At 38.3% G+C, this 27779-nt stretch overlaps 2 protein-coding genes across 7 annotated transcripts in view; both read left to right on the top strand.

Annotated features, from left to right (window-relative positions):
* The window catches only part of Zpr1 (zinc finger protein Zpr1), a 188947-nt gene that overhangs the window by 122714 nt on the left and 38454 nt on the right, over nt 1-27779 (top strand). Inside the window, exon 1 of one of the 6 annotated variants that reach the window (XM_083118802.1) lies at nt 22983-23110. The exons of 1 other annotated variant lie outside the window; for it this stretch is intronic. In XM_083118802.1, the coding sequence (XP_082974928.1) occupies nt 22997-23110 (114 nt within the window). In that variant the 5' untranslated portion in view covers nt 22983-22996. Of the gene's footprint in view, nt 1-22982; nt 23238-27779 lie in introns of those variants that run through there. 4 more of the 6 variants (XM_083118794.1, XM_083118798.1, XM_083118796.1 and 1 more) reach the window with 4 other exon arrangements.
* LOC145985575 (uncharacterized) lies at nt 2413-5631 on the top strand. Its single transcript, XM_083119645.1, has 3 exons — nt 2413-2593; nt 4273-4429; nt 5172-5631. Exons 1-3 carry the CDS (start codon nt 2413-2415, stop codon nt 5629-5631), a joined length of 798 nt encoding a protein of 265 aa, XP_082975771.1.

Raw genomic sequence — 27779 nt, 5'->3', positions numbered from 1 at the left:
AAGGGTGGGTGTTTAAAGATAGAGACGTATTTTGCACATTTTTTAAAAGTTCAGATAAAACGAGAATTTAGCCTTACTGTTATGAAAAGAAATAACGCAGTACGAGGAAATAATAACTTCACATTTTTCGCACCTGGTGAGATGCAACACAAGAGTATTGCAGGAAGTCTATGAACGAAGATGAAGAAGGATATGTGAAATTTGACTTACCTGCAGGTGAATTAGTTTATTCTAATATTCTTAAGGTTGATATATTTTTTTTTTAAGTCCACTTGATTCGCAAATAGGCTAAATCGCGAAACGACCTACAGTTTAAAGTGCGATCCGATCCACTTTGTGCCTCCATTGACTATCGACGCGAGGCCCCTTCATTACAAGACCTCGACGTTATTACTACGCCATCGGGGAGGCACCCAATTTATACAAATATGTTGATTCCAATAACACGTTATATGCATAATCTGATAATGATGCACTTTGGGTGCATCTAAACATATTTTTTTCAACTATAGCATGTCTAAAAGAATCATTGAAGTTGGGATTTTTATAACTTCAGGAGGCACGGCTCTGTAAACGTGCGATATAAAATTAATGCAGGTTTGCCTTCCATACGTGGTGGTTTTGTCACGTTTCTTCGCTTCGTAAAACATACACTTTTGCAGGAAAGGCTTCTTGCATCCTCCTGGGGCCTTGCTCTAGCTAAACAAAAAATATATTTGTTTAGCATAATCGAGGGTTACATATTCCTGCCGAACTTACTAGAAAACAAGGATTCTATTGGGATCATACTGCTTTGAATGACAGTATCAATGAAGTTTTATGTACGCTACTACTTATAATAATGAGCATAAAATATTAATCAGGAACTTTATTTTTCGTCAACTGGATGTAACATCTTTTTTTGTTATTCAGCAAATATTCAATTCATCACCTTTTTTGACATTAATTTTCTTGCCAGGACAGCTGTTTTTATGCAGATTTTGACGATCTTAACTACACGTAAGTTAGATATTAGCTAATATTTGTGCTGTTATATTACTATTCTTCTACCATCTTTGTAACATGTCATGCAATAACAATAATAGAATTGGTTAATTTACATATTCAAGTGAATAGACCTATGAATTATATTAATGCATTAATTTAAACATTTGCTTAATTGTTGTCGTTAATGTTATTATCATCATTTTTTTCTGAAACACTTGGCTCGGACACCCTCCCCCGACATATATTTCTAGATGCGTGCCTGCCGAAGGATAAATGAGATCAAGCGGTGGTGGTACCGGACTTAGAGGCTAATGGGAAAACAAAGAAGTATGTGCGTCATAAGCTGAGCACAAGAAACAGCACAATATCACAAAGAAACACTTGTTGAAACTTATGTCATTGAAGATGTTTAACAATATTAAGAACAATAAATGCTTTCTATTTGTAATATACTAAATATTGAAATTTTAAATAGTCTTTTGTGTTCGTACTACACATTTAAAAACTTTTTTGTTGCTCCCCAGCGCCAAGCTTAGAATTTAAAGAAAAAATGTACATTTTCATAGTGCACGGAAGTTTGACATTCAGAAAGAAATAAGGTCTATTGGAAAACATTTCAAGACTTCCAAAAGGTATAGCAGTAATGAAAAAGAGCACTCACTTATACCGTGTTTGTTACAACCTGTCCGGCTTCCAGCGGTAGCTGATCGCTGGCTTTTCTAGCATAAACCAAGCGGTGTTGCTGCTGAAGACCGCCTGAACTCCGCGCTGGGGAAAGCCAAAGCCAGGCAGCAAATTAAAATACGCAACGTGGCAACAACGTCTACGTAAGGTCCTCTCTTCTGGCTTCCATTCGCTCCTCGCTGCCCAGCAGAGGACTTTTTTCTCGTTTCTCATTGGCACCAAAACTGTCGAGCGATCGCTAGCGCGGGAAACGGGACAGGTTCTAACAAACTTGGTATAAATGTACGATGTATAGACAGTTGTATGAAGCGAGAAAAACCACAAGGTAGATTTCATAAGATAGCTAGCAATCAGTAACCAACAAACTGCATTTTTAATATTAATGTCCTCATGATTAACGAACCTTATTTATTCTCACCACGCAATGGGTAAAATATTTGGAGCTTTATCCCACTTTCCGGAAAAATATTTCGTGTTTATGCTACTTTTGACTTTTGTTGGCATGATATCCCGGATCACTTTTACGAGACGAGACGGGACAAAACGAGACGGGACGAGACGAGACGAGACAGAACCCTTCGAGACGGGACACGAGACGGGACAAACGAATATTTTCGAGACGAGACACGAGACGAGACAGCATTTTCACGAGACGGGACGGGACAGACCAAAGTCTCGTCTCGTCTCGTCTCGTGGGCAACACTATTTACTGCGGTAATTTAACTGTCGAACTGTACAACTATGGATTATATTGACAGTGAACATGTAATAATTGAAGTCCAAAAGTATCCCTGTTTGTTTGACACGAATTGTGAGGACTACAAGAACAGAAACATGAAGATGGATGCGTGGATGAAAGTGACAATGGATGTGGTTGGTGAGAAGTGGGGAGATATGACCTCTGAAGAAAGAAACGACATAGGTAAGTACTTGAAACGAATCAAAATGTATTGAAAATACAAAGTACATAGTTATTATTTTTTACACTATTACGTCAATTAGCAGGTTAGGATTTTTGTTTACTACAAATATTGCAATGAACAAGACAAAATGAAATGATATTGATAGTAAATGAAAACATAGTATAATGTATTACTATGCTCATAAGTGGGTTAAACGAAAGTAAATAATTACAGCCAATGCCAATGGTGTGTTCCATGCAGGGGTGGGGGAGCATAGTATAGAAAAAGTTTTGAACATTTTGAGAACAGCTTTACAAGCAATCGTTTTGCCAGGGAAGTGATCCTTGATCAGAACAAAAATAGGTAGTGAAAGCATCTCTCATCCGAACACCACTTTTATTTCCTCTTGTTCCCTGAGCAGGTATACTCTCTAGTGGACATGAAAGTGTATCCTCAAAGTTGTACCCATCTCTCTTCCTAACAAAATTGTGTAGTACACAGCATGCTTTGATAATACAATCGGCAAACTCCGGACTAACATCAATGGGGCGATGGAACAGCCGCCATTTATTTGCTAATATGCCAAATGCACATTCAACAAATCTTCTTGCTCTGGTAAGTCGATAATTGAATATCTTCTTTTCAGGTGTTAGGTTTTTGTTAGGATATGGCCTCAGCAAACTTGAGCAGAGTGCGAAGGCCTCATCAGCTACAAACACATATGGAATTGGATCACCTGCATGTTCACTTGAGAATGTCTTGGGCTCTGGTAAAGATAATGTGTTAGAATAGATTTGTTCCCCCAAATCTGTAGCCTTTAATACATTTGAATCACTTTCTTTTCCATAAGCTCCAACATTTATGTACGTGAAGCAATACTCAGAATCAGCTACTGCCATTAGTACTATGGAGAAAAACTTCTTGTAATTGAAGAACTCGCTCCCACTGTTCCAGGGTTTAATAACCCTGATGTGTTTGCCGTCAATAGCGCCAACACAATGCGGAAAATTAGCTCTGCTTTCGAACTTGTGGCTAATCTGAAGCCAGTCCTCCACAGACGGTTGTGTCATGTATTCAGCATGAAGACCATGCCATATGGCCACACAGGTTTCTCTGACAATGTCAGCAATTGTGGCACGACCAATTAGAAAATCGAAATGCAATGTCCGGAAAGAGCATCCAGAACCCAGGTATCTGAAAAAAAGCAGGAAGTGATCTTAAATATAGAATAATTTAATTGTAAAAACAAATGTGTAAGTACCATCTAGTTGATGTCCTGTGATTTAAACTGAGATGAGTATGTTCGTTGTGTTTACAGAGTTGCTTTCAGTTACAATTATGCATAAATTGTTTTCAGACACTGTCATGTGGTATATTGTAGCTATAACCATCTCAAAGCTAGTGGTGATTTTATTAGGTTGACGCAATATAAAATACATGTTCAAACTAAAATCCAAATAGCTTTGTTATTGTACTTTCGCCACATGCCAACTGTAGAAACTAGTGATTTGAGAAGCGTTTTCAAAGACATGACTGATCATTTACAGGTTTAATTGTTTATTTAGTTACGTACACAGGAGACGCCACTAGTTTTGAAATGTTTGTACCTTTAAAGTTACATTTGTGACATAGCATTTTCCTTGTAACAATTGTGTGAACAGAGTTCGAATTTTCCTCATGAATGTTATGATTAATTTAGGTAAGGAGGTTCAAAAACGTTGGAAAAGCTTGAAAGATGCATTTACAAGATCTGTGAAATCACAAGATGGACGTAGTGGCAGTGGTGCGACTACAAGGAAACCTTACGTTTACCACAAACAAATGTGTTTTCTTCTTCCGACTTTGCAATCTAGGCAGTAAGTACTACCTTATTTAATTACTACACTAAACTGTTGTTGGACATAGATTTTGTTTCACATTCCAGTACATTAATATATAAATTTCAAATCAGCAGTTTGCGTTTGTTTCCTTGAAGCATGGGCGTATATATAGTTCACGTAAGGGGGGGAGTTAACTTTTGGTATGATTAGGGTTGCTATATTTCATATGTGAAAATCAGAGACGCGGCTGATCTGAAACTTGTTGGAGAGCGGGGGGATGGGGTGGAGGTTCTGGACCTAACAAAGTTGTATGTATGTACAGTCACGGACACTGCTGGGTTGTAACGATCCTATTGAAGAAGCACTGAAGCAAGCCCTCCATGTCTGACCATCATGCGCCGTGTGACTAGACAACCCAACCAACATTGCAATTTTTCGGCTTGTATGCCAGTCACGAGTATACATCTCTGTAAATTGAGCAGTGATGCTAAAGAAAAATACGAGATGAAGATTGTCGGAAGTAATGTCTCGTGTTCACGACATGGAATAATACTCGGTCCACGTTACGTTCCTTTATTTAATGTTGTTTGGGAACGAACCTGATGGACTGGGTTTATATTTTCACTCCTTGCATTACACTGCATTATCGATGATGGGAATGAGTGATGATATGATGAAATTGATGACTGGACACTTATGCCCCGCCTGTCTCTTGATCTGTTCTTCTGTATTATGCTTTTGTAACATGAATGTTTTTCTTTTCAATATTGTTCTGCAGGACGTCCGGAAACATGGATCAAACTGATGACCAAATTGACCACAGAACAGAGGAAGAACTCTCGCAGACCAATACCAGCAATGCCACCTCTTCGACGGAACACTTTAAAGCTGTACCTGCCAAACGAAAGAGGAGATCTGGAGATTCATTTGAGAGGGAATGGTTGGACGTTCTTGGAAAAAACTGGCCCGACCCACATGAAAATGATCCTGACAAAATGTTTCTATTATCATTGCTACCAACTGTGAAAACACTACATCCTTCAGATAAATTAGAATTTCAGATAAAGGTCATGCAGTTGCTCAAGTCTTACGATGATGCTGCTGAACGCAGGGGTTCATTTCAAGCAGTTTCCCCTACAAATTTGCTTCCCCAAACTTCATGCACATCATCATCATCCAGAACTACCGTTGAATCAGATGTTGAATCAGAGTCAGTGTTATCTTTCTTTGATTTGTAGAGAACATTTTATCTTGTTATGTTCTAGTTTTATCAATGTCTGTGTAGTATGTATTACCTTTTTACTTTCAGTAATATTAAACTAAACTTACCGTAATGTAACTGCGAGTTTCTCTTCCACACTTATGCAGTCCCTCATAACTGTACCTTCTCTTTTCAGGCTACCACTCACAGTTGCAAGTAGCAGTTCAAAGGAGCTTGTAGACATTCTATAATATTCAAAAAACTTATCTGGATAGTCTTTCAGTTTCCTATGAAGAAGCACAAACTTTCCTTTGTACGATCTTTCACTAATAATAGGATGAATCCACCACTGTCTCTTACGCTTTTGCCGACGACGACGAATCAGAAGCAAGCACAGAGCTGCTTTCGACTGGCAATTCATTGTTACATGCCACTATGAATGGAGCAATTTCTTTCAGCAAACTCAAGACACGTTTTGAACACAATGCTTTTCGTAGTAAATGTCGCTCGTCTGGCCGGGGCAGAAATTTTGTTGCTATATTTAACGCAGAGTAGAGCGACATTTACAGCTACCGTGTGACCACCCACTTGCGATAATTGTAGTTGCGACATTTACGGCAGAATTCTGGCAGTAAATATCGCTCGTCTGGCCGTAGCCTAAAGGATTATATCCAAACCTGCAGGAAGACAACGGAAGCTGTGACAGGCATTTTTGAACACTTGTGAGTGCTAAGGCCTGAATCTGAACAATTTGGTGGGTTTCGGTTTTTATAAGAGCCGCAAAGATGGGAGGACAAGACACGTTAGTGGTGTTCAGGCTCGAATCAGAGAGAAATATTCGAGAGCTGTCTGCGTCCAGTTCGCAGCCCACAATTTGAATCTCCCGTTGTCGAGGGGATTGTCCATCTCGTGCATGTGTAACAGCTTCGTAAAAACACTCAAAGACACCATAGATGTTTTTATGCCTGATGAGAAGAAATGGACAAACACACATATTGAGATGGTTCGGGCACACAATGTTAATGCATGGAAACAGAGGAGTCGAGTGGTAAAAAATGTTCCAATTTCACGTTCTGATTAAAATGACAGCCTTACAGTGGCGACGATTTAAGGGATAGTTGCTCCCCATTTTTTTGCCTGAACAGATTAAAGCTCTGGTTGCCATAGATAAGGGAAATAGGTTTTTTTCCTGTAAGTGTATAATGGCCTCTTAATGTTAAGCCTTGTCTACACAAAGAAAGTAAACTTTCCTTGCACCGCCCTCCGCCCCCCCCCCCCCCCGGTTTGAAACCCAATTGCCACCACTGGTCTTAAATATACAATTGTGAGGTTCTTACTATACCCCTTAAAAAAATGTGTTGAGCCCCGCCCCCGAAAGGAATTCCTGGATACGTGCCTGGACCGGGACAAGTTTCCCTGCCACGGTCTATCCTTCTCTTGTCATTTGTTCTCAATTTAGCTCCATCGTAAATTCCACATCGTCAAATTTCAGACCCCGGCGCTCGGCTTCAATGCAAAGAATCACAATGATGCTTCCTGTACTCTGTCGAAGAATGGAGTTTATGACAGGGCATCGGTAGAAGGTTGGGGGCCACAAACAAGAAATTCAACTGTGTAAGGGCGGAAATTTCCTTTTCACGGCAGTCTCCATGTCACCTTTTTAAACTTCGGTTTTATTTCTCTATCGGACATGTGCTGATTGAACATGCAGTTGTATTGCTAATGTAGGCTGATTTTCTTTCTTCTTTTCTAATGTGATCAATTTTACACAAGAAACGAATGTGAATAAAAGAGTTAATAATATCAAATATTTCAAAGCGCGAGCCCCTGTGCGGAGCCGTTTTTTGATTGTCAAGATCGGAACATTCCGACTTTAGATCACCTACGCCGGGAATCGAACCAAGGTCTCCCACATGGCCGTCAGACACCCAACCGTGCGTCTTTAGACTACGTGATTTTCTGAATCGCTTTCTTGTTTGTGTTTGTTTTTAAGTCAACTTTATGCACAGAAAGGCTAATCTGGACTGGATCTACAGTTTAAAGTGGGGTTCGAACCACTATACGACTCCACTGGGTATCGAACGCCTTGGTTCTAGTTCAGTAAACCGATACATTTTCTCTCTTTTTCTTAACAATTTAAGAAATTCAAGACCCAGCAAAAAAAACTTGATGTCCACTTTGCCCAATAACCTGCTCCATAGCTGAAATGCAAGTGATAAACAATATCGAAAGGGACAGGGCTCATTGACTACATTAAATTATTCCATACCTGAATTGCATCGTGGTCACAAGATGACGGACTGTAACATGTTAGTGTAATTGGAGTTGGTATTTTCTTACACTGTCTGTAAGCTTCCTTCGTACTCCTGTCCTGTATAGTTTTGCTGTTGTAAAGGACGTTAATCTCAAACTAACAAAGTGATCGGTTTTGTGGTGGCGCAGTTACTAGTGCGTCCCCCTGTGGTTTCAATAGTCCACGGTTCGACTTCATGTTCGTTATTTAGCGTCTCTTTTTGTTTAATCGCGAAGATGAGGATATGATGAAATTGATAGAGAGACACTCACAGAGAACTCCCATTTCCAGGCCAGCATTCGAATCCTGGTGCTCTGGTGTCATGGCAAGATGTTGACCACTACGCAGTTTGTGGTTTTGATTCCGGCCGTAGAAGCTACGTGGGTGTTCTACATACAACTCGGCAAGTGGTTTGGATTCAACATAAAACTGCATGTAGGTCCTGTCCTATATAACCATGGTGGTCCAATGCACATGTTTAAACAACAACACAGAATATTGATCTTATTGAAATATTATATTTACATTCACATTATTTTATTTCATATTTTAAAGAAAACGGAGTCCAGAGCTACTAAGTCTCCACAATCTCTCCTAATTAAAATTTTATGTTCATGGAACGTTGCTTGCATCTGCATACAGTGGGACTGGGGGGAGCTGAAGGGCGCCATTCAAAGTTGCTTTTTCTTCTTCTTTTTTTCCAAACAACATTGCTTTTTTCTTCTTTTTTTTACAAACAACAAAGTCAGAATATGCGACGGAGAAATTTGAATTTGGCGGGGGTATATTCTGTTAACACACTGCTGAAATTTTCTGTTCCCCAAAGTAGTAGTAATAGTACGTTTTAAAATATGTTCTTCAGGCACTAAAACATACCTGAAATATTCTTGAATATGCCAAACTTATCTTGAATCAGAAATGTAAACAATGAATCTTTAAATATTATCTATATTATTTCAATTAGTTTTTCTTTTGTTTCCTCGTTTCAAATTTTGTAGGATGTAATATCACAAACCATGGCATAAGAAAATATCAAAGGACGAGCATAAAATATTGGTGCATTATAGTGCGGTGGAAGGCTCCAAACCACAATCCTGCCTAGGGCGCCAAAAAAGTCTAGCTACGGGACTGTCTGAATACATAGTTGACTGAATTTAGTTTGTAATTTGTTTTATGGAAAACATTTTTTTTTTCTTTCAGCGAAAGGAAGGAAGGGATAACAAACTAAGGGGAAGTTATGGGAATTACGCACGGCAAGGGAGGTCACATGTCAAAAATCAGTTTCTTCCATAGCAAGACTACAAAACTTTTTTGAGACTTAGTTCATTATATTGCACTATTTTATGTGGAATTTCTCTTACATTGAAAGTGTAATGAGAATAAACTGTGTAGACCGACCACACCCAAGACTTCTGAAACCTCCGAAAATATGTGAACTACAGGCTTCCCGTGACATCACTTGGGTCATTACTTCCATGCCAAGGTTTCAAATGCCTTGGTGGATCTATAGCAGTAGTTTCACTCTTAAAGACGCTGAGCACATTTCAGTTTTTTCTTTAAATGCTAAACAAACAAACTACATTAATATAGAAAATCAAACAAAAGTCATTTTCCCCCTTTGCGTTCATAAATGTTTCCAGTAAAGTTTTAAATTCTTCTCAAAGAAGCTGTCCTAGGATTGATGGATTGAATTAGTGTTGTAAGTCGACTTTATGCACAGTAAGGCTAATCGGTACGACATACAATTTAAAATGGGATCTGAACCACTATGTTCTTCCACCTGGTATCGAACCCGGGACCCCTTGATTAAAACCACTGCGCCATTTTTTAAAAAAGAAATACTCCTATGTGGTAGTATCCCCTGTCATTCTCTCCTTTCTCAACTTTCACACATACCATTTTTTACTGTATCATTGTTTTTTCTCATTACGGACAAACACAAACATCCATGTCCTAGCCGGGATCCGAACCCGGAACCCCAGGCGCTTTGCGCTGACCACACTTTTTTTTAATTTTTAAAAGGAATACCCCTAAGCGGTAGTATCCCCCGTAATTCACACTTTCTCAACTTTTTACACTTATCAATTGTTGCAGTCCTTCATCTGGACAAACACAAATACCCATGTCTTACCCGGGACTCGAACCCGGAACCCCTGCCGTTGTAGCGCTCTGTGCTAACCACTCCGCCACCGATGCCGACTACCCATCGGGGAGGCCTAGACCGGACTCTAATTGCAAATAGCTTCTCTGACTGATGCTGTGGTACGAGGGTCACTATTTATATTTTGAGCCTAACAATGAAAAAACAGGAATTTGGCATTGAAAACTGCTTTATTGTTTTTCGAAGTATTCTCCTTTATGGTCAATACACTTTTGCATTCGTTCGAACCATTTGTCAAAGCAGTTTTTCCAATCTTCTTGAGACACCTCCATAATATGGTTTTTGAACGCACCAACGGCGTCTTCCGCCGACGAAAATCGTTGTCCACGCAATTTATTCTTGACATTCGGGAACAAGAAGAAGTCATTGGGTGCCAAATCAGGACTGTACGGCGGATGACCCATCAATTCGATTTTTTGACTGTTCATAAAGTCGGTTGTTAGACGAGATGTGTGACAGCTGGCATTGTCTTGATGAAGAATGATCCGACGGCGTTTGTTTGTTTTCCGTATTTGACCGAAGACCTCTGGCAAACAAATTGTTGTGTACCATTCAGAGTTGACCGTTCTACGTTCCTCTAAAGGCACAGTTGCCACATGACCAGTTTTCCAGAAAAAAAACAGGCGACCATTTGTTTCGATGTGCTTCGAGCGCGAACAACTTTTGTTGGATTGGGTTCATCTTGAAACACCCATACAGTCGACTGCTGTTTACGTTCCGGCTCATATGCATATATCCATGATTCGTCACCTGTTACAATCTTATATACGTCTTTTGAAGCACCACGATTGTATTTATTGAGCATTTGTTTGCACCAATTGACGCGAGCGTCTTCTTGAGTTTTTGTCAAATTGTGTGGGATCCAGTAGCGTACGCAGGATTTCATCAAGGGGGGTGTTATTTCGAAAACTTTCTACAAATTCACATTACCATTGTTTTATTATACTTTATTTATTTAATTAATTAATTAATAATAAATTAATTAATAATTATTATAATTAATTAATTTAATTACTAATAATAATTATTACTAATGCAGTTGCTATTTATGAAAGAAATAGAACAAAATTACATTTCTTTTGTTTCTTTGTTACAAAATAATTGTCTAGTCAACGGTTATTTGTATATGATAAGTCAGACATTTTAAGTGTGAAGAAAATCCATAAAAATAAGCAAATATATTAAATTTATTGAAATCGAAATATGAAACTCATTCAAGGAGTCGCGCTGGTCTAGTGGGACAACTTCGTGGGATATCCGGGTTCGATTCCCGGAATGGGTTGGAATTTATCCAGCCTTGTCTCCGCACCCAGCCTCATAGCAATGGGTACCTGAGAGCAACCCTGGGGGATGAAGGCTGCCGGAGCATGGTGCTGATCACATGACCTGCAAAATAGTTCGAGATCGAGAATCTTTGGGGCCCACCACACGACTACGTGTGCCTTCATGGCACGGTGCTATATGCACGGGGGAATTTACATTACCTTTACCTATAGAACTCGCCCACGATGATGATGAAGCGCGAGAATATATGTTGTTAAATTCCACTGAGTCTATGTTTTCGTTGAAAAGTAAGTTTATAGACATTCCAACACATTTATCACTTCTAGGTGATTCACAAAGCACTTCTTCAACATTTAATGATGTGGATGTAGACTCAGCATCACTTGAGAGTTCACAAGGGGATGTGAAATCAGTACCGGGAAGAACGTTTGCAATAAGGTCGGCACACTGCGACGAAGCAAGGAATTTTCACAATTCTCGCGAGAGTCACTGCGCGACTTTTTGCAAAAAAAAATGCAAAATTGAACTTTGCGGCCGCTTAGATTGTGTTTGGAATGATATTTTTTTCTTCATGCTGCATGGGAATAATAATTCAAATTATTATTATTATTATTATTATTACTACTGTCGCAGATCTTTGACTGTGATAAATTAGCCATTTTTAATTTTTTTCTACAGCATATTCCATAATATTTCAAAAGCTCAAGGGGGGGGTTTAAACCCGGTAACCCCCCCCTTGCGTACGCCACTGGGATCCAACGAGAACATACCTTTCTCACAGCTAAATGATCATGTAATATTTTATATATGCTGGTGGAACTAATGCCTATGGTTGCCTCAATCTCACAGTATGTCACATGACAATCTTGCAGTATTAGGTTTTGCACAGCATCAATGTTTTCTTGAACAACAACTGATTTTGGACGACCTTCGCGAATCTCGTCGGTGAGCGAATGGCGGCCACGATTAAATTCGTTATACCAGCGATTCACAGTGGCAAAGGATGGGGCTTCATCGCCAATTGTGGAAGTAAGTTGATCGATGCACTCTTGTCTTGAAAATCCACGTCGAAAATCGTAAAAAATCATCGCACGAAAATGTTCACGAGTTAATTCCATTTTATTGTTGTCGCGCAATCTCCAAGGCAACATAAACAACACAAATGAAGCTATTGACAAAACATTTGAAGTACGTTATGGTCAATAATGCCAGACGATTCCGTGCAAACGTCAAATCGCGCCTAACTTCAATCAGTGTTGCCAAAGGTCAAAATATAAAAAGTGACCCTCATAACAACCAATCACAGTGAAAGTTTGAAGATAATCTTTGAGTTTGGTAAGGAAAAGGGATCTTTTTTGGCTGTGCTTTCCGACTGTTGTTTTTCTTCGCTGCTCGATGAAAAAAGAAAGCAACAGAAACAAAGTGCATTCGTGTTCATTAATATATATGAATTCATCCATATTAATATTCAATAAATATTCAATTCTTTATCTATTTAACATTAATTTCCTTACCACGTCGGCAGGCAGGTATCTAGAAATATGTTTTTTTTTGGGGGGGGTCCGAAGCAAGTGTCTCAGGGATAATTAATAATAATACTAGTAATGTTTAAATTAAAATAATTGTATTATATCAAATTAATACAAATTACAATACATAAATTAATATTATATTATTATTACACGAATTGGTAAAGAGATAATAGCTTACCTGTAGTTAAGATCAGAATAATTTACGTAAAAACAAGTGCCCTAGCAATGAAATTAATGTCAAATAGATGAATAATTGAATATTTATCGAATAGCAAAAATGATGTTACATGTGGTTGGAGAAAAGTAATAAGTTTCTGATTAATATTTTATGCATATTATTTTGAGTAGTAGTGTACACAAATTTTCTTTGTAATGTCATTCAAAGCCGTATGATCCCAATATGATCTTTGTCTTCGAATAAGTTCAGAGAAAATAATACAACAAATGTTAAACGAGTATATTTACATTATATAATTCTTGTATTTAATAAGTCTTTCGGCTAGGGGGGGTGGGGTCCGGACCCCCTAAATATGTCCTTCCTGTCCTTGAAAGCTGAATGATCCCAATATAATCCTCGTGTTCCAATAAGTCCAAAGGAAATTATACAACGAAGGCTAAACGAATATATTTTTAATTTTAGTACTTAATAAGTCTTTCGGGGGGGTCCGGACTCCCTGGACCTCCCTAAATACATCCTTGCACGTCGGTTTTTTACAAATTTTACCGAGCTTGACTATATGTAAGCTGGATAATGAATACGTGCTGCACTATCCTCATACCGGCTTTTTGCCTATTTATGTAAAAAAAAATGAATATTTTAATTAATACTATTTAAATTAAATATAATTACAATTATTATGACCTGAATGCAGGCATTTTAACTATATGACTGTATAAGCAGCATTTAGATTTCAGAAAAGCAGGGACGGTGCTTGAAGGGGGCTGAAGTCCCTCCACCCTCAAATCGGCTCTCAGCCTCTCTTGTAGCCTCCCACCATATTTTTGAAGAAGGACTAGAGGTGATCTTACAATAGTTTCAATTATAAAACTTCCATTGGGGCAGGACCATTACCATGTTCAAGTGCATCTCCTACGTTAGTAATATTACAGGATTACTTTATTACGGTGTGTTCCAAAATCGCATAGGTGGATTGGGGAGGGGGGATCCGGTAGATCTGACTGGATCAACAATGAACGCTGATCATTTGATACGAAGTAACTGGTCCATCACAAGTCGCCAACTGACTACTAAAATAACATGATACTCTGCTGCCTACATGGTTAGGTGGATGTATTCAGCGACAGTGAGGTGGTTGTTAGAAGCTTTGTGCTATTGTAATGTCCATACTCCATCAATAGCTGGATGTGAAAGAAAATTTTCAAGTTTGCGGCAAATCAATTGTTACCTTCATAATCGGCTTGATAACGGAATTTTGGTAAATGTCTTTTATATCGGAGACACATTTCTAACGCATATTTTCAGTTTCAAATGGTTCGTACTTACCAATTGTGTATTGCGGAACCTATTTCAAGGTACCATTATGCTTTTTACACGAAAATAACTTCGATTTTTCACATTACGAGTAATTCTTTTGGGTCCTTTCTTCCGTTGCGGAACAGAATATTAAGCGCACAGCTGTGGATCATCACGCGTCGTGCTTGTGTTTTGTCGATTTGGAGTGGGCATGCAGTGTTGCAACCTTCGTAACCGAAAAATACCTACTTTCGTGTTCATTATGTCATCACAAACCATTGACGGATAGCCCCAAAAACCATTCACGTTAGCCCCACGAACCATTTCCGGCAAGGTTAGGTTAGGTTAGGTAAGCATAGTTAAAAAAATAAAAATAAAAATTCTGGTAAAAAAAAAAGGCACGTTTGGAAACACTTCTTCCTCTCGCGAGACTGCGTGACTTTCGACACTCGCGCCATCTGCAGGTTCATAATGGAAACAACGGCATAATGTTGTCGCTTCGCACAAAAGGCTACTTTATTACATCAAAAGTGCTTATTTTCTGTTGTGCAGCATTCCATAGTGACAAAATACCTCCACGAAGTTTGATAAATGCAACAGAAACTCATTTCCGTAAGTAGTTTCTCCTGTAAATTTGAAGAAAAGTGTCTCCGATATAACAGACATTTACCGAAATTTTAAGTGATCTATCTAATTCTCTCCAATGAGAAAAAGTTTGCAAAAACTTTGTGGATAATTTTGCAGCTGCCTCCCACCTAAAAAGACGTATCTTATTGTAGTTTATTGATGTGGTTGATTTTTCATTTCAGCAAAAAAAGTAGCTGCATTCTTTTCACAGAAATAGTCTGTACTATATCCAGAGTTCAGAGTGAGTAGTTTTTATAGTGTATTTTTATGTTAATATGAATAGTAAGTCTGTGGCATTATTCCGCTAAATAGGTAATGCCTTGAGAAAATAAAGAAAATATATGTATGGTATATTACATTATTTGGCCTTTTAGATTGTGCGTAAGAGTTCTTTTGAATATGATGGAACAGAATGTATCTCAGATAGCGATTTATCTTTGGGTCTGGTTGTAAAATATGTCATTGGTAAAACATCTTTTATCTGGTATTAGTCAACATAGGCATAACTTAGCGAGGTCAAAGGGGAAGCATTTGCGTCCCAAAATTTTCAATGTTAAAATTTACCGAGGTATTTTTGTTAACCTCCTGGAACCTGAGGAACAAGAAATAAGGAGTGATTTTTATGATTTCTCAACTGTAACAGTTATTTACCCAGTTGTTCTGGGCATTATTTCTATGGGATGGAAAACTTTTCTATTCTACACCCCCCTCAAGTTAGACCCAGTGATGTGCGTCTACGCGTAAACAACGATTGTCTACATTCTACGTGTAGACAATGTAGACTATTTAAACTATGTAATCTACGTAATGCACGTAGACAACATGGCGCTCGGCGTTCTCCGTGCAAGGCACGCACATCGTTCAAGAAGCAGCAACCAGCATCAACAGGTGGACATAGAGAGCGTCGAGTATTCCACTGTCCAGAAATAAGTGTTTTAGTATTTATTTACGTTCAACCAATTCACTAATAAGTACTAATTGAACTGCAAAATGAACTTGTCGCGAAAAAAAAAATGCGATGTCCGTAGAATGACAAGATTTGTTTTACTTCTATTTCTACCATTTCACACGTGGAAAAATCTGCTTTAGAGTCACATGCACTTTCCTATGAAGTAACAAGACAAAAAAATATTTTTAGCCTTGCCTTTTGTCAGTGTAAAAAATAATGTCAGTTTTCACTATGGCTGTCATTTGTTTTTCTTCCGGTAGTCGCTTTTCCCCTCGTTAGTGAAAATTCGATAACTTTGATTACGTCGGATGGCCTTAAGTTGGTTATAGGCCCAGACTATCGACATATTTGAAGAAAACAATACTTTCTCTTTGAAAGGCCACTGGGATTTATTTCTTCCCTGTTGTTTGCATTGTCTACAGTAGACTATGTAAACTATAAGCCAATGTAATCTTCGTGTAGATTACGCGTAGACAACGCATGTAGACTATAAGTTTACGTCTACATGCGTTGTCTACACGTAATCTACGCGTAGATTACATTGAGTTGTAGTTTACATAGACTACGTAGACAATCTAAAGTGCATTAAAATTAATTGTCAAGGCTTTCATGAAAGGAAAGTGACATTTTCAACTGTACTGGTTCCTAACGAAATTAAAAGAATCCTATTTACAACAAAATTTCTCTTCTCTTCTATCAACTATGGAAGAAGATAAATAGTATGCAAAAAGCAACAACAGATGGCAGTCGTGAGGCAAGAGTGGTCTTTTCCCCATAAAACACTAGAATATTTCCTATATTAGGTTTCTTCCTAGGTGAGAAATTGTTCGAATTTGGAAGAAAGAGTATGGAAAGTTTTCTTCACACATCAGCAACTGATACGCAATATAATTTTCTTTTAATTCCACGGCGCCCTTTGTTAAGTTATCACCTTTCGCCATGTTGTTTACATAGATTACGTAATCTACGTGTATAAAATAGTCTACGTGTAGAATGTAGACTATCGTTGTTTACGCGTAGACGCACATCACTGGTTAGACCTCAGTTACGCCCATGTTAGTTAGCCCACCCAGAATTTGAAACTGAAATCTGTAGCCCCCCTACTTATATCAGGCTGCCGCCATCACTGCAGAAAAGATCTAGATTTCATTAAAGCCATACAAAAATATAATCCTACATTATATTGCCTACACCACTGTCAGTTTTTTTTAAAAAGAATAAATAAGGAAGGCAATTTACATGTTTTTAGCTTAGTTAAGAATCACCAAGAAATGCTTTGTTGTCCTTGCTGGCTCTTTTGTGTATATTGCAGAATGACAATGCTCATCTGATCCGAAGCAAGATATTATATAAGCTCGCAATTTTCTTCCTCCAAACAACGACAGTTTCGGGGAGGACTAAAATAACAGACAATTCTGCCATGTCGTCAGTGCAATGAAAATAATGAGTCAGAGCCCAACTAGGGCTGACACTCAACATACAAACACAACCCGCCAAGATACTGACTAAACTTGACTCCTACAGTTTGCAATATTTTCGTAAACTGATCATTCGAGGAACTTATCAAGTCACAAAATAGATATCTGAATAAGCTATTCAGCATTGTATTAGTATCATAGTATTTAGGTGGTAGAACAGCCGCAGGCTGAACCTCGCCATTTAATAAACGAAATTTAAATTAAAATCTGGAGTATTATCATAACATAAAATTATTAACTTGGAATAAATTGACAAATGGGGAATAACGCTGTGTTTTGAAGAGTACCGAAAATAAGTCTAGCTATTCATTCATTACTCTTTCTAGGATAGCCTTCTTTTGACGTAATACACGCTTGTCGACGTTTCTAATGACAAAAATTATTCCAAGTTAACAAGCATTGACAACTGATTAAATTCTTTGCTTTTATTTTTTCGAGACTTTCGAGACGAGACGAGACTTTTCACGAGCCGTCCCGTCTCGTGTCCCGTCTCGAAAACGAGACGAGACAGACATTCCGTCTCGTCCCGTCACGAATTTCAAAGAGTCTGTACCGTCTCGTTTTCGAGACGAGACACGAGACTAGACGAGACGGGACATGTCTCGTCCCGTGAGCAACACTATGTCTCGCACACCCCTGGTGTACGCACCAGCGTTGCCAACCCCTCAGCTACGAAAAGTGCTGGTCGAACTGTGAAATTATGCTAGAACGCCACCCAATGGTGCTAGGGCAGTATTATTAATAATTATTATTATTTTATTATTATTAACAATATATTTTATTACTATTTTCAGATGTTATATTGTATCCCACCCTAAGATCTATTTATTTTAAGTCGCTTTTTTGCCTTAGGGTCTCTCTGGGAGAGAAAATGAGGGTGGATGAAGAACTGATGAAATGGTCTATGGACTATGGAATGGAATAAAAACATAATTACATGTCCATATCTTGCCAAGGGTCGAACTAGGGCATGTGGCTCAGTCAATTTGTAAAAATTCTTCACATATTTTTTCTAGCAGATGGGGAGAGGGAAGATGACATGACACAGTATAAGTATCGTTACCTTTCAATTACTGCCGGTGGGGGGGAGGGGGCGGTGTAAATCTATGGTATAATTCACAAATATCTTTCATATACTACTGCATTTTTTGCGTTATATGGAAGAACGTATTAATCAATTTCCACCTCCAACAAATGCTCATACAATGCATTTCTATGTAAACTAATATTATTTCAAAAAAAAAAAGAAAAAAAAAGAAAGAAAGGAAAGGAGAAAAGGCATTCGCCAAACGAACAAATAAAAACCGCCTCTTTTCCACTCCTTTCTATATTTCTGAGCATACGACTCCCATTACTGGTTTAAATCTGCACGGTCTCTTTCTTCTTTTCGGGAGTTTCACAGTTACTTCTTTTGCTATTAGTACGCATTTTTCAAAATTGTTCCAAATATATTTTACAAAAAAAAAGCAGGAAAAAACACTCAAACACACGCTCAAAAACACACTGAAAGACGCACGCACGAAGAATTAAAATCATACACACGAACAACGATTTTTTCGCCGCGGGAGACGGCTTCCGAAATGGTAAGATGCCGACCGAACCGAACGGAATACAAGCTGAAGACAAAGATGGTCAAAATTTGCCGACAAAGGAGGGCGCCACATGAGCTTTACTTGTCAATCCAACTTTCTACTACACATTCTTCGCAAAAATACAGGCACCGCAAATGGCACCCCTTGTGTCGGTGCTGAGAAAGGACAAAATTTTGAGGGTGAGCCGCCAAAACCCTCCTCCTCGATTTTATGGCAGGAAGACGCGGAAGAGATGCAAGGCGTTGGTGAGGGACGGGATCCCTGGGCGGGTTTACTCTCTTTTGTTGGAAATATGTCCACTTCCTGAAATAGAGATGTGCAGTTACTTTTATTTTTATTTCTTCAGAGCACTTTCCTTTGAGGTCAATATCTACCGACGGTTGCAGATTATGCCACAGACTAAGATTATGCTAGATTTGGCTGTTATGCCAAACACAGGGTGCTAGGTGCCAAAGATGGTTACATTATGCTAGGTTTAGCACCATTATGCTAGGGTTGGCATCGCTGGTACGCACATGACCTGTTCTTTAATATATTAATAAAAACTATGACTTGCCGTGGGAGTGTGTATGAATTGAATCAAGGGTCCTTGTCCTTGGATTTTAATTCTGCAATCCATCTATATATATTACCCACAAACTTAAATTGATCCTTGTACTTGCACCATTCGTTCCATTGTTCCACGAGTTTGATTTTCAGTCGTGGTATCGATGTTCCTTTTGCAAGCAAATGGAACTTGTTGTATAATTATAGAGGAGCCCAAGTTAAGAGTTCAGTATGGGCTGTTATATGGGCTTTTACTTTTGAGATCACCACCCCCATTCTGTCAGAAACAAAAGTCGTTAACATGCGAAGAGAAAATAATAAATATGCGAAAAGGAGAGTAAATGTAAGGTTTTGATGGTCTATAACTTCTATTACAATTCAGAACATTCAAAAAATGCGCTTTCCTTTCTTATGTTAAGCGCGATTTGGGGAGTCAAAAATAACAGCCGTCCGCCTGTTGCCACTCGTTGCAAACACGTGTTGGGAAGAGGGAAGGGGGTGGGGAATGGCCAGGCAAAAGTTCGTGAATAGGCTTCCGTCTTGGGGCCAGGTCAAGAAATTTATTATTCGTGTGTGCGCTTTCTCGTTTTGGGGAATTTTTCTCTGAAAACAGGCATATTGTATGCATTGGCGGATCTAGCGGGAATACCCCCGGTTCACTTGCTCTTCCCAAAGGATGACTAACTATTATAAAAAGTTAGATATCATTATATTAAAAGAACATAAAATGATCGAGCAGTTCTTTTCCAGATAGTAAAGTTTGACGCAAATGCATAAATAGGGAATAGATTTATGAGATACCTAAGTAAATTTAATCCGGGACTTGTTGCTTGCAAGGCAATAACGTTAACTGATGGACACAAAGCGAGAGCATTTTAGATTGAATATTTCCAATGTCTATCTCTTTCTTTCTGTTATCATTGTTCACACAAATACAACAGAACTTCATCTATTTCACACCTCTAGTAATTGATTAATTCAGTTTTAAATTCACTTTTCTGCACAGATATGTTAATTGGGACTGGACGGACTTACGGTTTTATGTGAGATACGAACCTTTATATGCCTCCACCGGGTATGGAACCCTAATCCCTTAATTAAAATGCGACGACCGGGGTGCTTTGGTGTATGCCGGTATTATAATGAACGTTGTTCCGTTTCAAATGAGAGAGTGCACCGAAAAATGTGAAAGAGGCCTCCCCGATGGCGCAGTGGTAACGTCGTCGCCTCGTAATCAAGGGTTCCCGGGTTTCATACCCGTTGGAGACACACAGTGGTTCGGATCCCACTTTAAACTGTAGGTCCAGTCCCAATTTGCCTTTCTGTGCATAAAGGAGAGAAAAACACTGTGATAAAGTAGAGAGCAAGACATATGAAAAGTATATTCGGAAACAATTATTTTCAAATCTTCCTCCACGGACCGTCATTATTCTGGACCAACAGCTGCAAGAATGAATAGCTTCCCACCAAGTCATGCATTCTTGTATGTTCCTGGTCAAAGCAAACTATTGTAGGTGCCAGCACCCCTGTTGTGACCCCACGCTTTTGATTTAAATATATGGGGAATTTGATGCTGAACGTGCTGCTATTACATTAAATTGCAAGTTTAATTTCATCTTAACATCGGAAATTATGTTGGAACATCAGTGTTCTGAAACTAAGAATTTTAATAAGACGATCGTCAATAACAGAAAAAATATCATAACTAAAAAAAGCCTTAAAATTTGCACAGCACTTGTTTACGTCACTTTGAATTTTCACAATTTATGTGCTTTATTCTTGTGAATCTGGTAAAGAATAATACATAATAATTCCACGCGACTGCACTTTTTTATAGCTAGTTGTTATTAATACCCGACTCATTTTTTTACGTGATATCATACTTTTCCTCATGGCTAGTAAATATGATTCTCTATTTTAGACATACACACTTATCGAGAAGAATAGTTATTACAAAAAATATGTTACATTCTGTTTCATATCTCGCAACCTCTAGGACTTTCTTAATATTTACAGTAATTAAAATTTTAAAAGGACGAAAATACGAGGGGGAAATGTCTGCTTAATACAAAGAAAACATAGCTATGTTAATATTAAGTTATGGATAGGGCATAGTGTATAATAATAAATATTATGCGCTTCCAATTAATACATTTTCTCTTTGTAATTTGGGTAGTTTCCCCGATTCCTACTCCCGCCGTTGAATTGCACATACTCGCAAGTCGCAACAAGAGGAAACATAAAAGCGTAGTGTAAAAATCTATTTTTTTATTTTTTATTATAGACCCATGGCAGCTAGGGATGACCAAAATAACGTCAAGTTTAGTGCTCTTTGTGCATAAATATACTATATTTAGCCCGTCTGAACTACCTTGTCGTTGCGCTTTAATATATTAATTCTTAGGTTCAGGAGAACGTAATTTTCAGAAACTTATGACTTGCTACATAATCCTAAAGGTTTGCTAAACAATTTTTGTTATCGATTTACACGAGCAATTCTTACCTTCGTTGAAAATAACGTTTGAATAGCCATCCTATCGCGCTCCAATGTAAAGCTTAGGGCAACCAGATGACGAACGTAATTATTTAGGGACACAACAGGGCTAGCGCCTATAGTGGAAAAGTTTGACAGTGAACAGCCCCGTTGACCACTAACTTTTGTTGCGGCGTGTACTACAGCAGACGCTCGATGCGCGCTGGAGCTTTCTTGTACTGCGCACCATGCGGCAACGCTGTTGCCATAAGCCCCATACTGAACTCTTCAAGTTGGGCTCACCAATTAAGAATAGATTGATGATATAATTTAGGATAAGATGTAGGGGTGTGCGGGACAGAATTTTCTGATTCGGGACGGGAATTTTTTAAATTCCGACATTCGGGACGGGAAAATTTTGCAATTTCCCGAGAAAGTCGGGAAATTTTCGGGACGGGAAATGTTCGAAATTTCCCGAAGTTCTGGAAATCTCAAATTCTACAGGTAATTTTCATCTTAAGTGATTGTTTTTGCATTTCTGATACAAAAACCAACAATTTCCGATAAGTTCCAGACATTTACAATGCAGAAAAAAGTCGATAATTAACGACTTTTTAAAATGACCATTCGGTATTTTCCAACTGCTCGGGATCCCGAAAGGTCGGGATCGGGACGGGAATTTTTTTTCCCCAATCCTGGTCCCGATTTTTCGGGATCCGCAAGGAGCAGTGTAAAAAATGAGTGTTCACCTGTTCTGTGAAATCACAACTAACAAGCAAATTGTCACAGAAGAAGATCTTAAATACCAATTATAATTATAATTCACAAATGAGAAATTTTCTCTTCAAAGTATGTTAAGCCTTCATTCCATATAAAAGCTACCAAGACAGTCAAATAAGTATTATTAATTTATGTTTCTTTATTGCTGGTGGTCGTGGGTGGTGGTTAGTGTTGCCCACGAGACGAGACTTTAGCCTGTCTCGTCTCGTGGAAATGCTGTCTCGTCTCGAAAATATTCGTTTGTCAAAGGGACACATGATCAATCCCGTCTCGTCTCGAATTTTTAAAAGCCTGTCCCGTCTCGTCCCGTGGGCAACACTAGTAATGGTGGGTAATTTGTTGCAGTCAAAAGCATGGTACAAGTAGGTGCGATGAAATTACCATTCTGAGTGTAGTTGCAAAACGTTATAGTTATAGTTAATGTGAAAACATTAATTTATATGTAATTCAATTGGTTAGTACAGTTCATGTGAATTATATCATATATTGGCTGAGAATATCAAATGATATCACGAGGTAAAATAGAACTAGTTGACGGACAAAGTACTTTACACTCACGTAGGCTTTCGGAGGACCTATAGTTTAAAGTTAGTTCCAAACTACTGAGTAATGTTTACTGACCTTGGGATTCCTTGATGATAAGGCAACATCGGGGAGGCTCTTGAAAGATTTTACATGATCAAGTGTTATATACTATAAAATTAGAACTTAAATAATAAGTAAATAGAAAAATACTTCGATTTTTAAAAGAGCTTACACGAGCACCTGTGATTTGCAGCAAATAGCCATTCTTGGTTTCCGGTTATGTAAGACACTGAATTTTAGCAGATTTTCATCAAGGTTCGAAGGGAGTTTTATGCTTGAGACTAGATGTTTTGTTCACTTAGAGAGATTGTTATAATACTAAGAACCCTAAACCTGACTGACCCAACTTTTCAACGAAAGTATTTAGGGATGTTTTATTAATTCTAAGAGCCTTAAATCTAACCTGCTTAACCTAACAACGTAAGACACCAATCAGCTATTTGTATCAAAGACAAGCAAAACATTCATTTTAGGAATATGTATGCATTTTTGCCCTTAAAATTTATAAAATATTATTTACCAAGAAAAACTGAAGATACAATATGTTGCTATATATATATATATAGTATACACACACACAAACACTCCCAAACAATCATGTAGGTATGTATGAAAGGGGAAAATCGTTCTTCACACGAGGTGCAGCAAGAAATCATTAAAACTATGAAGCATGTGTTAATACAGATACCAAAAAGGTAAATATCTGTTATATCGGAGACACATTTCTATCGGATATTTTCAGTTTTAAATTGTACGTACTTACCAATTGTGTATTGCGGAACATAGTTGAAGGTGCCATTATGCTTTTTACACGAAAATAACTTCGATTTTTCACATTACGAGTAATTCTTTTGGGACCTTTCTTCCGTTGCGGAACATACAATATGGCGCGCACAGCTGTGGATCATCGCGCATCGTGCTTGTGTTTTGTCGATTTGGAGTGGGTGTGTAGTGTTTCAACCTTCTTAACCGAAAAAATACCTACTTTCGTGTTCATTATGTCATCACAAACTATTGACGGATAGCCCCAAAAACCATTCATGATAGCCCCAAACACAATTCACGAAACGCCCAAAAATCATTCACGAAAGCCCCACGAACGATTTCCGGCAAGGTTAGGTAAGCATAGTTAAAAAAAAAATTCTCGTAAAAAAAGGCATGTTTGGAAACACTGGCGAGACCGTGTGACTTTCGACGCTCGCGCCATCTGCAGGTACATAATGGAAACAATGGCATAATGTTGTCGCTTTGCACAAAATGCAAGTTTATTATATCAAAGTACTTATTTCTTGTTGTGCAGCATTCTACGGTGAGAAAATACCTCCACGAACTTTCAAAATACTACAGAAACTCATTTCCGTAAGTAGTTTCTTCTGTAAAAATGAAGAAATGTGTCTCCGATATAACAGACATTTACCAAAAAATCGAGCAGTGTAAAAAATATCTTTGCACCATTAATTTTGACAATCGGAACTTGGACAGAGAAGTTACCACATATCTGAAACACCTTTCATAATAAATTTGAAAGAAACAACCCTCCCTCTCCCTGCCTTCTATGCAGTTAAGTTAAGAAAACTACCATTATATCTTTAAAAAATATCGGGCTGGCCATTCATAACATTGTACAACTTTTTTCTTTCTTTTTATTAAGTCTTGACGTTATTAGCGAATTTGGTAAGTGCATCAGTAGCGTACGCAGGATTTCATCAAGGGGGGTGTTATTTCTAAAAAAAATTTCCAAATTCACATTACCATTATTTTATTATACTTTAATTAAATAATAATAATCACAATTAATTAATAATACTTATAATTAATTAATTAGCTAAATTAATACTAATAATACTACTAATACCGCTACTACTACTATTAAGTAGTAGAGATCTACATAAATATAGTATTTATGAAAACATTAGAACGAAATTACTTTTTAGTCATTCGATTTTTATCAAATTCTGGGAGCATTTTTTTGTTTCTTTGTTACGAAATAATTGTCTGGTCAACGAGGTGAGACATTTCAAGGGTGAAGAAGATCCATAAATACAAGAAAATATATTAAAATAAATTGAAATAATCAAAGTATGGAACTCATCCAAGGAGCTGCGGTGATCTGCTCGGTAGAGCGTCTGACAAGTGACAATCACGCGGGAGATCCGGATTCGATTCACGAAATTGGTTGGAAGTTTTCCGGCTTCTTTCCTGCATAAATGTCCCCGATAATTCACATCTGGATTGTCTCCCTGTTCTTACCAACAAAACATTTTACAATAGTTAAGCTTATTGTCGTTTGAATAATTGTCTAGTCAACAAGGTGACACATTTTAAAGAGAGACATTCAAACGTGCTGCTGTAAACAATACAATGGGAAGGCGAATTGGTGAATTTTCAAATAAATATCCGTTAAGAACTTTAAAAAATCAAAATGTGAAATGCGAAACCTCTTTTAAAGTGAATCCCGATTACCATTTTTGTCTTTGAATACAATTTTAATAGACTGAAAAGCTCCAAAAATACGAAATATTTTATTATGCATCCTGCCCTCCAAAACGGAGCCATGTGCTATCCACATTTACTATTCCAGCCCCTCCCGAAAAAAAAATCCTGCGTACGGCAGTGTATTGAACATTGTTGCAACTGAGATACAAAACAACTTTTTTCTCTTTTAAATCATAGTTACCCTAACCTAACCTCATAAACTCGTGTTTATTTTCAAGGCATCACTCTGAAAGACGCGTGTGTTTGGAATGCTGTGCTTTTCTCCATGCTGCATGGAAATAATAATTCAAATTATTATTATTAGTAGTAGTAGTAGTAGTAGTAATAGTAATATTATTGACCCAGATCTTTGACTGTGAAAAATTGGCCATTTAATTATTTTTTCCACAGCATTTTTCATAATATTTCACAAGCTGAAGGGGGGGGGTTTAAACCCCGTAACCCCCCCCCCCTTGCGTACGCCACTGAAGTGCATAGGTTTGTTTTATTTTTTCTTCCCAAAAATCCTCATGGAGTGCCACTCACATACATGAAAATTATCTATTCGAATAAACTCCCTATTTATTTTTCCGTGCAGATTTACATTTACGATTAATTTCGCCATTTGGGCAACTTCATGAGACAGTAAAAGTAAACAAACCAAAATCGATTTTTAGGAAGATCGATCGATTCTTCGCGACTCTCGATTTTAATTCTCAATCTGATTGGTTCTTTGGGTGTAGCCTCTACGACAAACTTGTTTTGAGTGCATCACAGACTATATTCTCAGTCGTTAGCGAGAACTCGTAAGTACAGCGCCTTGAATAACGTAGTGTGGAAAACGCGCACGGATCTGCGCTCTCTGGCTGGTTCCACTCGAAAATGATCCGCTAGAGGCGCTGGTGTTGACCCCGGTGCTTGGTGTTCGACTGCTTATAATGGAAGTAAATGGAGTTTTCGCTGCAACGTCTGATTCTTTTACATGAAGCATTTCTATGAATGTGATAATTGCTATGATATTTGGTACAGTGGTCGCGAAGATATTAACAAACATTCTAGACAGTCGACCACGTCCTGTTGTAGTCATACTTTCGTTAATAATACGGGAGAAAAAATACGCGTGGAATGCTCTTGGCAACTAAATTTTTGTGTATGAATTAGGTTCATTATTATTATTATCATCATCATCATTTCTTTTAAAGATATATACACACTGAAGCACTGTATCTTTTCTTCCGCTTTAAACTAATCGCGGCGATGATGATGATGATGATAGCATGAAACGACAAGGAGAACCCCACAAATCTTTCTTAGTGCCATCGACATGAGTGTAAGGCAACTTTCAAACCAATGGGACAAGCGACACGGGATGTTCACACTGTCACAATAGTGACACACACTTCCAGACTGTAAAATAGCATTCATTGCACATGAGGGTCCAAACAGCAAACGACACGTCTCATATGGCGTATTCGCGTGCTACTTGTTACTTCGGTCGGAAAGCTCCTTAAAGGAAGGGTGCTGAGACCGAGTGACAAGCGACATGGTGCCTTCAGTCTATTAGCAAGCGTTGCTTGCGAACAACAGATAGGTGACACGATAAACCGCACATTACAACAACAGATCTAGGCGACACGATAAGCCACACGTGTCGCTTCTGCGTCGCTCAAACTGGGCCCTTTCCTCAATAGCTTGCAACATGTTGCCGTGGTTTGTTGTTCGCACATACGCGATGCAATGAGTCTTGCTTTTTTTAGATTGTGCACCAAAGCGACAAGCGGCACGCGACACTTATCGCTTGAGGATTTCACCAACCGAACGCTGGCCTGTGCTTCCCGTCATGCCGCAACGATGTGAAATGTTGCTCTTGATTGGCTCATTTCCAAGCAACATGTGTCGCTTCGGTATGAAAGTTGCCTTGGACCGAATGACACGT

This window comes from Lepisma saccharinum, chromosome 3 (genome assembly GCF_977018435.1).
Source record: "Lepisma saccharinum chromosome 3, izLepSacc3.1, whole genome shotgun sequence".
In the NCBI taxonomy this organism is placed as follows: Eukaryota; Metazoa; Arthropoda; class Insecta; order Zygentoma; family Lepismatidae; genus Lepisma; species Lepisma saccharinum.
This window is presented reverse-complemented; position numbering and strand designations above follow the sequence as displayed.

Coding starts and splice junctions, on each gene's coding strand:
- LOC145985575 (XM_083119645.1), top strand. CDS start 2,413: ATGGATTATATTGACAGTGAACATGTAATAATTGAAGTCCAAAAGTAT. Junction 2,594..4,272: donor TGAAGAAAGAAACGACATAG/GTAAGTACTTGA, acceptor TGATTAATTTAG/GTAAGGAGGTTCAAAAACGT. Junction 4,430..5,171: donor CCGACTTTGCAATCTAGGCA/GTAAGTACTACC, acceptor ATTGTTCTGCAG/GACGTCCGGAAACATGGATC.